Source organism: Calypte anna, chromosome 7, assembly GCF_003957555.1.
Source record: "Calypte anna isolate BGI_N300 chromosome 7, bCalAnn1_v1.p, whole genome shotgun sequence".
In the NCBI taxonomy this organism is placed as follows: domain Eukaryota; kingdom Metazoa; phylum Chordata; class Aves; order Apodiformes; family Trochilidae; genus Calypte; species Calypte anna.
Window position 1 is genome coordinate 16771449 of NC_044253.1, and position 13471 is coordinate 16784919.

The following is a 13471-nucleotide window of genomic DNA, read 5'->3' on the forward strand; positions in this document are numbered from 1 at the left end:
AGAAATATGCTTATCAGGCTCAAATAAAGTATAAACATATTGTTTAGAGAAGGTGAAGTAACATGGGTCTAGGAGAACCCGAGCTGTCTGAACTTGTTTAAGAAGATTCAAAGGAGTGGTGCAATACAGCTTGCCTATTTTACAAATATTACCAGGTGCCTGGGCTCAGAAAGAATTAACATGCTAAATACAGTAGAGAATATTACATGTAATTATTTAATGCTTAAAATAAATCTCGTTTGTGGGTGTGAGTCAATTATATTTATTATGCTCCACCTTGGGTAGAGCAGTGAGCAAAATACTGATGTTTGCAGATGCATTGTAAGTGTAACTGAAACAAGAATTACTGATGGCATCTTTTTCTTGACAGGTTTCGTGTAGTCTTTAAATTGCACATGGAAGTTCCAGAAGAGTCGTTAAACAGTTGTTTCAACTTTTTTTCATTCAACTTTCAGTGTTTCCTATCGTAATTTAGAAGTTGTCACCCAAATAAAAGTAAACAGAACTCTATTACTATCAGTGACCTTGTTTACCAGTAACTGAAGGATTTGGTCTGTTACATATTACTAGGCTTTAGTTTTGGTGGTTTTTTAAATACAGTTTATATTTAAAACTCCATTACTCATAGTCAGGAGAAATCAAAAGTCATAACTTACATCCAGTGGAATTTTCCTTAATCTTCCTGTTAGGAGTGGGTGAAAGTTACTGTACAGCAGCCTACTCTCATCTATCCACTTATTTTCCCTTGTGCTGAACAGAAACTGCAAACCAATCCAAATATCTTTTGGCATACCAGGAAGCAAGGATGTTATATAATCTGTTGGGCAGAACAGTAAATGTACATATTTTGGTTCAGACAACAACAGGAAACATCTGAAAAAATCCCACTTCAAATAAATAAGGTAATGTAACCCACGTTTCTAGTAAGTTAATTTTTCCAGGCCTTAATGATTGCTAAATGCTTATCTTCCTTCCATATGATAACAGCTTTCACATTGATTTTATCTGAAAGGAGCAGACTATTGGTATTTGTCCTCCAAAGGCTCAGCTAAGGAGCAAGTAATGGATTTAACCTGTTTCTCTGCCCACTACTTTGTATTCTTGCTTACATGAAAATTTTAGAAGCCGCTTTTCCACAAGTCTGTAAGGATCTTCTACTGTCTCTCTGCAGAGATAATATAACTTCTTGCTGCCCTCTCTGAATTGATTAAGTCTTATCTCTCATCTTCCTCTCCACCTGCTGTATGCCATAAACCAGAAACATTTCCTGGATTCTGGCAGAGTTTGCTCACCCCACCACCAGAGAAAGCAAGATAGGACAAAGGAACTCAGGTTTAGTTGGAAAAAAACTGCAGCAGGGAAAAACTTAAATCAGACCCCTCTCAGAGAGCATTATAGAACAAAACAATGGGCTTTGATAACCCCCCAGGCATCAAAGGCATGCACTGGGCTTGTCTAGATTAGGAAGACAAATTGAAGCTATGTAATCAGCTTTTGCTGACATGTCTTGATTATTGGCCACATGCCAAACTAGCCTCCTCCTGTTTTCTGAGCTAAACAAAGCCATTGAAATTTACACGTCAGAGCTTGCCAGTCTCCCAGTACCACTGGGAAGAGCAGAAGCAGCCCAGAAAGAAGCAGCCAAAGAAAGGACTGTGCCTTCCTTTGTTGTGGCCTCCACTACAAGGAGGGAAGACAAACAAACAAGAAACGATTCCAAACACTTCCCTAAGCATGATCAATTTTGTCTGGTTCGATGCATTGTAAGGTTTTGGAATGGCTATGCTTTTGCAATTTTAAAAAGCATACAAAACCAAGCAGGTCTCAGATGTATATTTGTGTATGTTTACAAACCAATTGTTACTCAATGACAGCGGCAAAAAAAAAAAAAAAAATTACCATTCAGCTGCAGGTGAACTAGTGGCCTCCCTAGTCCATTTCCCTCTGGCAAGAGGTCATTTTTTTATAAAGAAAACACGCAGTATCCACACTGCAGGATTCAACGGAGCTACTTCTGCAGAAACACCTGCAGAAAACTGTTAATTGTCTAAAAGAATTTAGATGCAAATACAGCTGTCTTATTCAGCAGTTTAGCACTGAACATTACTTGCAGCCCATGTGAATGCATTTCTTCCTCCCTGTGTTTACCTCAGTGACTATTTTATCTCGCCTCTGAGAGGCAGGTCCCAAATGTGGAACAACTCCGTGCTATGCAGCCCCCTGCCTTCCATCCACCTAGCAGTGTCCCGGACATCCTACAGGTCATTAGTTTAGACATGCTACATCCTATCTGCTCCAACTGCCATAGTGTTTGCTATCTCATCCCTGCACAAGACAGGAGGGCTTGTCTTGGAAGCTGCTCCTAAGGTGGTTTTGGTTCTATTTTAACTTGTAAAACAAAACATGGGAATTCTTCATTAAGTGGTGAACCTTCCATCCTCACCCCTGAATGTGAGGTTTTACATTTTTCGGTGGTTAAAACAGGTTAAGGTCATACAGGGAAGCGGCTCTTTGTACTGGCTCAAATGTTATTTGACTGCAAGTCCAGGCTATGTTTCCAGTGATGCAAACAACAGTATACAACACTTTTCTACTGGTCTTGAATTTTTAGAATGCTCCCAGTATGCCTGTTGATAACCAAGTGATTTTATGCACAAGTTCATAAAATCACTAAATTTGGAAGAGAAGCTGCATACTAAAAGTGCCACCCCCCCGTTCGCCACCATACCTTGCTCAGCTTGATTTGAGATAGATGGAAGAGAGCCTCCAAAAGTTACACACTTTTCATTGGCTGCATTAAAAGTTAAATACTCAGGTTTCATCTTTAGAAAACACTGTAAAATAAACGTAATGAATTTTTCATCATACCATTGCTTCTTAAGAAACAATGCATAAGTAAAGGTTCTTAAATCAACCCTACAAACTCTTTTCTCATTTCCTGAGAACATATAACTCTCTTCCTCAGAAAAACAAGGCAACTGATCCTACCTGCATCCATTTTCTTATTAGATTCAACAAAATAGCTAAATATAAAATGATGAATAATCCTACTGACTAAGTCTTCATTCACTGACAATTAGTCCAAAGGAGGGCAACCAGGCTGGTGAAGGGACTCGAGCACAGACCCTATGAGGAGAGGCTGAGAGAGCTGGGGCTGTTCAGCCTGGAGAAGAGGAGGCTCAGGGGAGACCTCATCGCTGTCTACAACTACCTGAAAGGAGGTTGTAACCGGGTGGACGTTGGTCTCTTTTGCCAGACAACTTTCAACAAGACAAGAGGGCATGGTCTTAAGTTGTGCCAGGAGAAATTTAGGTTAGATATTAGAAAGAATTTCTTTACGGAGAGAGTGATCCGGCATTGGAATGGGCTGCCCAGGGAAGTAGTCGATTCCCCGTCCCTGGAGATATTTCAAAAGAGACTGGATGTGGCACTCAGTGCCATAGTCTAGCAACCGCAACGATGGTAAAAGGGTTGGACTCGATGATCTCTGAGGTCCCTTCCAACCCAGCCAATTCTATGATTCTATGATTCTATGAATTAGGATTCAGTTATTTTTAATCAGCTAAATCAGGATCATGTATTATACGAATGAGAATTTACACATAAATTCTCAAGTCAGAGATCCAGGAATCTGTATTGTAACACATTACATTTTGGAGAAAACACATGAAAACTCAAAAGCTGTATTCTGAAATTATGTAAATTTGCAAACCTTGGCATAATGAGACATGCAGGTTTTATGCACTCTCCTTGTTACATACAGAATAATGGCAGGCCAAATAACAAAAATCAGCCAGACACTGCAGATGACTGCTTTAAATCATAGTACGAAAATATACTATACTATGGCTTCTGCTCTCTGTCAATTCATTCTTAAAAGCCACTTCTAGTTCTTAAGTCCTTAAGAACTCAGGAAACAGAGTGTCTGCCAGCCTGCTGCCTGCCCATGATTACTCAGTGGGAGAATAAAGATGCTTCTGCCACAGAAACCTCACCCTCTCCCTTTCTAGTCCTTCTCTTCCTTCAAAGCAGAGCCTAAGATTAGAAAACACATCTAACATTCTCAAACCAAAATGTGTGGTGGTGGGAAAACAACAAATCTAAAAATTCCTGCTTTGACATTAAGAAAACATCAGTTCTGAATAAGGGACAGAGAAATAAGTGGTCTTATTTTAATCACTGCACATAGTTTCCAAAAAGCCACTTCCCAGTTCAGTCCAGAACACAGGGCCTATTTCCTCAACTCTCAGCAGGGCACTCCAGTTTACTGGACTAAGAAAAATAGGTAAGGATTATTATATTTCTATACCTTATTCCGGAACTGTTGCCAACCTTTAGGGCAGCCTCCTCTGACTGGGCGGTAACTAGGATCATGCTTCTCTAGTAAGGAAGCATTATTTTTTTCACAGATGAAAGGCAGTTTCACATTACAGTTAACAGGGTAGTCTGCAGAAATATAAATTTTAAAAAAACAGTTATCCAATGCTGGATCATGCTCCAGTTGCCAGCTATACTTTATGACATAACAAAGACCAATCTGAAGTCCTTTTCAGTGCCACCAGAGTGAATTACTATGCAATCTAAAGCATTACAAGTAAAGCAGAACAAAAGACAAATAATTTATATCAGACTACTATAACATTCCTAAATGCCCAGAACCTGATCCCTCACTTTAAGTAGTAACACTTCATATAGGCAGAGATAACTTCAAACAGAAGAGTAATGAAATAAGATTGGTTTGTTTCTACTGATGATTTAGATGAGGGGATAGAGTACACCCTTGGTAATTTTGCAAATGACACCAAACTGGGTGGAAGTGTTGATCTGCCTGAGGGTAGGGAGGCTCTGCAGAGGGATCTAAACAGTCTTCACTGATGGGCCAAGGCCAACAGCATGAGTTTCAACAAGGCCACATGTTGGGTCCTGCACTTCAGCCACAACAACCCCCAGCAGCACCACAGGCTTGAGGAGGAGTGGCTGGAGAGCTGCCCAGCAGAGAGGGACCTGGAGATGCTGATTGACAGCTGGCTGAACATGAGCCAGCAGTGTGCCCAGGCTGCCAAGAAGGCCAATGGCATCCTGGCCTGTATAAGGAACAATGTGACCAGCAGGGCCAGGGGGGGTGATTTTACCCCTGTACTTGGCCTTGGTGAGACCACACCTCAAGTACTGTGTGCAGTTTTGGGCATCGCTGTATAGGAAGGACACTGAGGTGCTGGAGAGTGTGCAGAGAAGGGCAACGAGGCTGATTAGGGGTCTGGAAAACAGGTCTTACACAGAGAGGCTGAAGGAGCTGGGGCTGCTCAGCCTGGAGAAGAGGAGTTTGAGGGGAGACCTTGTTGCTCCCTACAACAACCTGAAAGGAGGCTGCAGTGAGGCAATGGGTTCAAATTGTACCAGGGGGGGTTCAGATTAGATATTACGAAAAATTTCTTTACCATAAGAGTGGTGAAGCATTGGAACAGGTTGTCCAGGGAGCTGGTGGATTCACCATCCCTGAGGGTACTCAATAGACAGGTAGATGTGGTGTTCTGGAGATGTTTTAGTGCTTAAGATGGTGTAGGACTGACTGTTGGACTATGACCTTGATGGTCCTTTCCAACCAGGATGATTCTATGATTCTATGATTTTTAATATGAGAACTAATCTCATATTCTGGCACAGAGGGTGTGTGACCTAAAGATCATTAACATCAAAAGGAATCCTTTCACTTCCATATGAAGAGCATCTGGCCTATACTGTACTACTGTATAGGACTTATACAGTAACTGGACTGGCTTTCTAGTCAAGACCAATTTTTGGTTAACAGGGCTGAAAACAGGCCAGGAGCATACAACAGAATAACGTGCTTTAGAGTGGAACTGATAATAGCAGAAGGAACTATTTGTTCTCCAGGGGTTATACATCCTCCTCAATATACAATAATATTGATGGAAGGAAATAAGAACCTTCAAGTACCATCAGGTGGCATGTTTTGCATAGCTCTTCCAGTATGACTTCACTATTTTATGAGATTTATATTTCCAGATGCATATGCAGTTCCAAGTATTCAGTCAAGCATAAACACAAAAAGATAACCACCAAAACAAGATTTCACTCATTCGATTTATGTCACAACAAGAGTGACAATCAAAAAATTGTTATCTGAATTCAGGCTTGCCTCTGGTCATCAAGAAATATCATGGCTTCTACCATAAGTAAGAAATAAATTATTCAAAATTCAATCAGATTATCATCATGAAGCCATTCAGTCCTAACTCAACAAAGATTCACATTCAGTAGAAGAGTTTGGACAGAACAGTAATTACTTGAAAAAATACATATAACAATGACAGAGAGGGTGAAAAAATAAAACCAACCTTACCTCTATACCAGTTCTTTCTAGAAACATACCAGCAGTCTCTGAGGAATCGATCATGGAAGCGTGAAAATAACTGTAAACTGGATACAAACATTTCAGTCAATCTTCAATATGATGCAATCTTCACATGGAAACACTGATAGCAACTGAGAGCCAGTGCAAACAAAAATGCTGGATGGTAACTGTCTCTAAGAGATGCCCTACAACACTGCAAAGTATGGAAGGGGAAAAAACTAGACCAGGAACAATATGTTATAATCTCTAGACTTTTGTATGTTCCCCAAATTAACTGTGTTGAGGAGATATGCTGAACGAGGGTAGGAGGTTATTTATTGCCATGATGTAATCACTAGTGTAGTGTCAGGACAAGTGAGTAGAATAGGAAATAGTCCCTGTTTTATTTTCAAAGTAGTTAATTACTACAGTATTTTGACAAGTGAAGAATTTTCCTTGTAAGAAGCCCACTATCCTTCACTGCAGCCATGAATGGCATGATGCAAGTTTTGTTTGAGAGTCAGCTCTACAGGGCTATACTACAAGCCCTCCAGGAACTATATGAAATATTAGCAACCTATGTAGGCAGAGAAAATTTCAAAGAGAAAAATAATGAAATAAGATGATTTTTCATAGGAGGACTAATCCCATATTTGGGCATAGAAAGTGTGTAACCTGAAGGTCATTAAAGCCAAATGGAATTCTTTAACATCCATATGGAGAGCATTTCCATTCGTTAGCATTACCCAAATGCAAGAGTGATGTCTGAAACCCATTTCACATTTCCTCTTTTCAGGTATTGCTCAGATACCCTCATCAATAGGCAGAGTTTGCTTTCAGAACATTTTGTAGGGTTTTGTTTTTCTAGTTCCTAATGGGAACAGAACTCAGAATTTGGCAGATAATTAAAACATTTCAACAATATTTTAAAATATACACACTTTATAATTGTACACACATACTGTCTTAACCATTATTTGCCTTGCCTGAGCACTACACAGTTTTACTGTGTCTCTCTTAGGTACTCAATGGTTTAAGTATAGCATGGCAAGAATAGGTGCAGGTACATATATTTTCCTTTGGAAACTATTCTGGTTAACTATATTCCTAATAAACACATCAAAAAAAGCTTACAATAAAGCATCCCATTATTGTTCTACATACGGTGAATGATAGTTGTAGCCATAATCGATAAACTTCAGCCACCACTTCTGTTCGCTGTTTGATAACTGCAGAAATACAGAACAAAATCCCCGGTATTTTACAACCCATACAGAAAGAGCTCCAGACTCTACCAAGGATAAATCAGTGACAAAAATAATTTTGATTTAAGATGTTTCTAAAAGGTGCAGGAATTAGTTTTCTTCACCAATAGGGATGGATAAATCAAGACTGACAGGCCAAGTAGATAGACCCCAAGACCTGATCTAAAAAAACCAGGCCACATTCTCCATTGTGCTGGATAAGGCTACTGGTAATCCTGCAGCACTGTTTAAATGTGTCCTAGAAACATAATTCAAACAAAATTCATAATAGGAACTCTACTAGACACCCAGAACATAGGTCTAAGCTGCCTAAAGCTGATAGCTCCGTAGGGCCTTTCTACCTCACAATATCCTGTTCTTAAAGCAGATAGCCTAACAACAAATAGTTTGTTAAAAGGCTAGAGACCCAGCAGATCAAATAATCAGTTCTCTTGCCTCATAATTTCTCCTTCATGGTAACTTCATGCCTGGAAAAATTTCACTAAGAGAGTTTGAAAACTGATAATTTCAGGAAGTATTGTTGTCTCTCTCACAAGTAGTAGCACTGAAGAAAAGCAGTAACATGGATGCTGCAACTTGAAATTTTTTGTTAAAATTCCTTAAAAGAGTGTATTTTCATGCTATGAACACCATAAATCCCTTTCAGTAAAGGCTATCAGACCACCATGAATTTCTAATTAAATTTTCTCATCAGGGGAAAAATTATGTGCAGTCCCATGCACAAAAATAAGAACTGGCACAGTTGTTAGTGAAGTATTTGCAGACAATGGGATGCTTACATGGTGGTTCTGTTACGACACTTTCTCCCCATTTGGAGGTGGGTTTTTGGTTTGTTTTTTTTTTCTCGTGTTGTTAAGGCTACTCTTAAATTTAAAAAATTCTTTAAATAAACTGACATTAAAATAATTCTTTTTCAACCCATCTTTTCCTTAAAGTATGACTAAGAGCTATTAAGGCCAACAGGAAAAAGAAAGAAATTTAGGACTAACATTTTTTTTATATTGGAAAATATCCCTGTATTGGAAAGTATCTGTTAGACAGATTAGACCTCCTTACCTTTTCTATTTGAGACAGTATTGTCCTGAGTTTTGGGTAAGAGTCCACAGAGGCTAAATCGCTATCATTTTTTTGACAGTAGAAAATAGCTTCCTGGAAGCTCAGGTTTTTATCTGGTACAAACCACAGCTCTGATCCATCAACAATAAGTGGGGCTCCATGAATTCCAATGTCATCTATGCAGAAGAAATACCACACACATAAGAAACAAATTCTGAAAAACTCATCCTTTCTCCATCTGAACATAATAAGAAATTTCAGTTTGGCACTGGGAAGAGCCAACACTCCTTGCATTATGAGCTCTCTCAGAATTAAATTCTATCAGTCACAACCTTTGCTCATTTACAAAAAGTATTATAGTAGTAATGTAACAAAACTGATAAAAGATATAGTGTATTAAAAAATAGATACACATAGTGAAAAAATGCGCAAGAAGTCTGTTTACCTGGTATGTACCACTCAGGTGTCTTTGGAGTGCTACCTGTCCAGAAGAAAAAAAATAGTCACTTCAAGTTCACCTTCTAATGAAACTGTGGTCACCAATAACAGAAGTGAGGTATTGTATTCATGCTTGATGAAAACATAAAAAAAAGAAGGAAATCACACACAAATTTAATAGTTAAAAATAAGCTGACAAAAAACTAATGACAATTTTGTGTATCTCAGTCTAAAACAACCATGGCTTTTTCTTCCGAAGCAGAATACAAGCATAGAAGTAGTATATCTACACATACCTCCTCACAACAAAAAAGTTTCATCCCCCAAAATGCCTTTTTATAAGCAACCAAAATGTAAGCCTACTGGATTACAGTACTTTTCTTACTGCATGGAAAAATCTTTATCTGTACAGATATGCCATGTCATTGCTTTGTGTTCCCACCCCTCTATCTCATTATAATGAGAAGCTAGTACATCAGGTTTACCAGAGAACTCCACCTGAGGTTGAAGCAAACCGTACACCCAAGATATCTGTGGTCATTTAGTTACAATATCACAAAGAAAGATTAAAGTCCACAAATGCTGCAACTTGGTGGCATAAATCACCCCACTTAATAAGAAGCCACTTCTTACTTCATGAAACAAGAAAGAATATGAGAGCAGTAATGTTGCATCCACCTCATGGTCATTTTTCAATATATGTTAGAATATTCTAAGTGCACATCTGTGTGACACAGGCAAGACACCTTATATACTGAACTCTAAGCAGTTCAGATGAGAAATGGTAAAATATTATTTGAGAAATTCCTGTTGTTGGGCAATAATGACACATCTGTGGTAATAAAGAATACTCTTTCCTATTAATAAATGGATGTAACTGGAGTGTACCTTTTGTTATCTGGCAAACCCATTCAAGTTTAGCTTCACAATCAAAGGGCCGGAAGTAAAAATCCAGGTCTCTGCCTTCATGGAAATAAAATCTCCAGAATGATCTCCGTGAAAACTGAGAGGTCTGTATAAAAGTAGAAACAGAGAACTGAATTAGCCCAGCACAGGCATCTGAAATATGAAATGAAACTCTATTCAAAAGGTGCTTTGGCAAAGTCAGCATATTTTACTGTGGGTTTAGTCCCTTCTACAACTTTTTTTTTTTTTTTTTTTTTTTTTTATTAGAAGATACAGCTGGAGCTCTTATCTATAACTCTCCATGCTAGACAAGTTTGTGAAGCAATTAGATAAGGGGCTTAAGGTCAGTCTACATAAAGAAGTCTTGTCTTTCAACACTTTTAATTTGCTTTTCTGTAGTGTGCAAGATCCACTGATGCTTATTAATGAATTGTTCTTTGCAACTTGTTGCCCTGACTTGGATCACATTTCTGCTCCAAGGAAGCAAACATCTGAACAGATGCAGAAATAATATTTCTTATTTAAGATTATTTCTTAGAATTAAGCTTAAAATCTGACTTCACTAAATCTGACTTCACTTCCACTAATCTTTCCAATATGGAAAAAATTTTATCATTTAGTGAAAGAAAATGTCTGTACATAACACGTAGGAGAGGAAGGTTACTATTTTCACAGTGTGACCTTCAAACTGCTCTCCTCTTGTCTAAAACTTAGTAGCTTCATGCTGACAGTTTCTGGGTCTGGGGTCATAGGAGAAGAGAATGAGGGGAAATAGCTGTGAACAGAAGAAATGGGATGCAACTACTCTTTCCTTCAGTAAATCCTAAAAGCAGAGGTGGTTCTAATTAGGTTAAAAGCAAGGATGGTAGTAGAATGATCTTACAGAAAGGCAGGTGATGCTTCAGAAAATTTTAAGAGCTACTTTAGATTTCATGCCATCAAGTCTAAATTAAGCAATGAAGAACATGATTAGGAATTAAGCAGAGGCCTGATATTTTGAATCAGAAAGTGTGTACAGTCTATTTAACCTGTAAACAAGGAAATATACACAATAAATACAAACAGATGCTCTGTCTTGGTTACTGAATACCCACACTTTAGGTTTCAAACATTTTCCAAATTTGCAGTTCAGAAATACTAATCCAGATTTTTAAAGTTACTGATAGGCCTAGGCTTTTTTGGTTGGTTTGTTGGTTTTAGACTCCATGTTATATCATTAAGTAACATCCAAGAAATATAGAGTAAGGCATTATGAAATAGAGAATAGTATTTGAACTACAAAATATTTTAGTAACAAATAAGTCTTATGAAAGGTTATAATTATCACAGTTCTTGGTTCATTAAAAATATTGAAAAAAGAAAAACTGATAATAGGTATAGTTTGATAAAGGGAACACTCAGCAACTTCTTCACTATGCAAAGAAAACATCCCACTAGTCAACCTAAGTTCAATACATGGTTGGCAAAAGTATGTTTTCAAAATGAAATTATGCATGCCATTTTTCAAAATCTTGAAACTAACCTTTAGTGCAGCACAGTCTCTAGTATCATATTCATCTTCCAGATAATCAAGTGGCATAACAACACTAGTCACCTGCAGAATGGACAGGATGAAAGAAACATTACTTTATGACTACTTTTGTGGTGGCAATCCCCAGAAATAAATATTAAAACTTGGGATCCCAGTATGTTTATCACTATTGAAATAATTATTAAATGACAGTCACTGGATCAGTTCTGAGTTCACATCACCTGTTATTATTAGGGGGAGGTAAAGAACTCATTATTTCAGTCAAATAAAAATCAGTTACTGTGAGGAAGATATTTTTGGACACATAAAGGAGAAGACCTGATAAATGCCCATCTTTTTTAAAGCATGAAGACATCATGTTCTTTCTACCATCTCTGAAATGTTTACTACTTCATTTCCATTAAATTATTTTAATGTAGTTGAGGCAGAAATTAGGTTAACCTTATTAAAGATATGTTTTTTAACTGGGTGGCAGCTCTTAAGTGTGCAGTCTTCTGAGTAATTCATCTGCTGAAGGAACTGCCATATTATAATTAAAATATTTATCAATTTACTTTTAATCCCGTCCAAGCTGAAATAAAGGATGACATGAGGTTTTCTGGCTAAAAGTTAACTTACAGGTTTATCATCACTCCATTGCCAGGTTCCCAAAGAATCTGGATTCCTTTTATTCATTCCAATCCATACCCATCTGTCATTGCTGTAAATAAACCAGGTAAAAATCTTAAGCCAAGGATATAGTTCAGCTCATTTAATAGAAAGACAGACCTATGTCATGGCATTACTTAGCACCAAGCAGCATAAACAAAGGTTTATTACTACAAGTTGTAGCAGATCAAAGAGAAAATGAGAGTAAGGGCTAAGGCCCATTCTGCACTTTTCTTTAAGAAGATCCGTAGGTTGCCTTTCTTTGAGAAAACAAAATCATGTAATTCCTTTGTTCACAGTGTTACCACTTTGTTAGTTTTCACTTGTTATAAAAGGTCTTCTGTACTTTTTTTACAGAATCACTCACACATTGTTTATTTGGCTTGTTTCTCTTTTTCTTGGGTCACCCCTCTCTACACCATCAGCTCAAAAATACTCTTTCTCAAGCCACACAAAAACTTCTACTCATACAGAATAACTGGCTTCATATTTCCCTTGAGTTTATCACTGATTTAAACAAACCAAGCATGGCACTTTTTCCAACTATTCCCTTTCATATAAAAGGCATAGACATAAGTGAGCACATAACACCACTGAATAGAGTGCTTGCATAAAATAATGACAGTAGAATTTTTGCTCTGTTTTACAGAACTACACTCAGAACTGTTATTTTTTAATAGATTTTACTTTTTCATTTTTCATAAGCGGGGGACACAAAGAATGAAAATTTCTGCTATGCTCCAAGATACCAAGTTGCCAAAAAATGGGTCTGCAATGTAAATACTTAAATATGCAGTAACAGTCTTTACCATATTCCTTGATCTTGCATATGAACCTACAGATACTATAACAAAATTAGGTATGTGCTAGTCAAACTGCAAGGTTAGTTTTGCACTGCAGTCTCTGCTTCTCAAGGCTTAAGTGCTTCTCTGCTTTAAGTTAGGTCCTGAAATTTACAATAACTCTCTCCAATCTGTTGCCTTGCCTGGGAAAGGCAATAAACACTTTTCTGAATGATGGTATCTGTTGAAAGCAGCAGAAGAAAGACCACAAGATTCCTATGAAATCACAGGCTGCATGAAACCCTCCTGCAATAGAGCTGTGGAAAAGGCACTCTCATCAAGGCTGTCTGACAGCAATAGCATTGATATCACAGTACAGGGCTCTTGTGAAGCTGCATCAGAAGTATACTGTATGAGAATACAGAGAAGGAATACAGCATATATGAGAATGAGAGCTTAGGTTATTAGCAAGAATTAAGCGTTTTCTTGC

The 13471-nt window shown here is 37.8% G+C and overlaps 1 protein-coding gene across 1 annotated transcript in view; it reads right to left on the reverse strand.

Moving 5' to 3' along the window:
* Positions 1–13471, reverse strand: part of LY75 (lymphocyte antigen 75) — a 47360-nt gene that overhangs the window by 15070 nt on the left and 18819 nt on the right. The window contains exons 14-23 of the mRNA XM_030454262.1: positions 12170–12251; positions 11543–11614; positions 10003–10126; positions 9122–9157; positions 8677–8852; positions 7520–7584; positions 6365–6441; positions 4310–4446; positions 2729–2834; positions 657–817 (exon numbers count right to left, since the gene is read on the reverse strand). Coding sequence (XP_030310122.1) covers positions 657–817; positions 2729–2834; positions 4310–4446; positions 6365–6441; positions 7520–7584; positions 8677–8852; positions 9122–9157; positions 10003–10126; positions 11543–11614; positions 12170–12251 — 1036 coding nt within the window. The remainder of the gene's footprint in view (positions 1–656; positions 818–2728; positions 2835–4309; positions 4447–6364; positions 6442–7519; positions 7585–8676; positions 8853–9121; positions 9158–10002; positions 10127–11542; positions 11615–12169; positions 12252–13471) is intronic.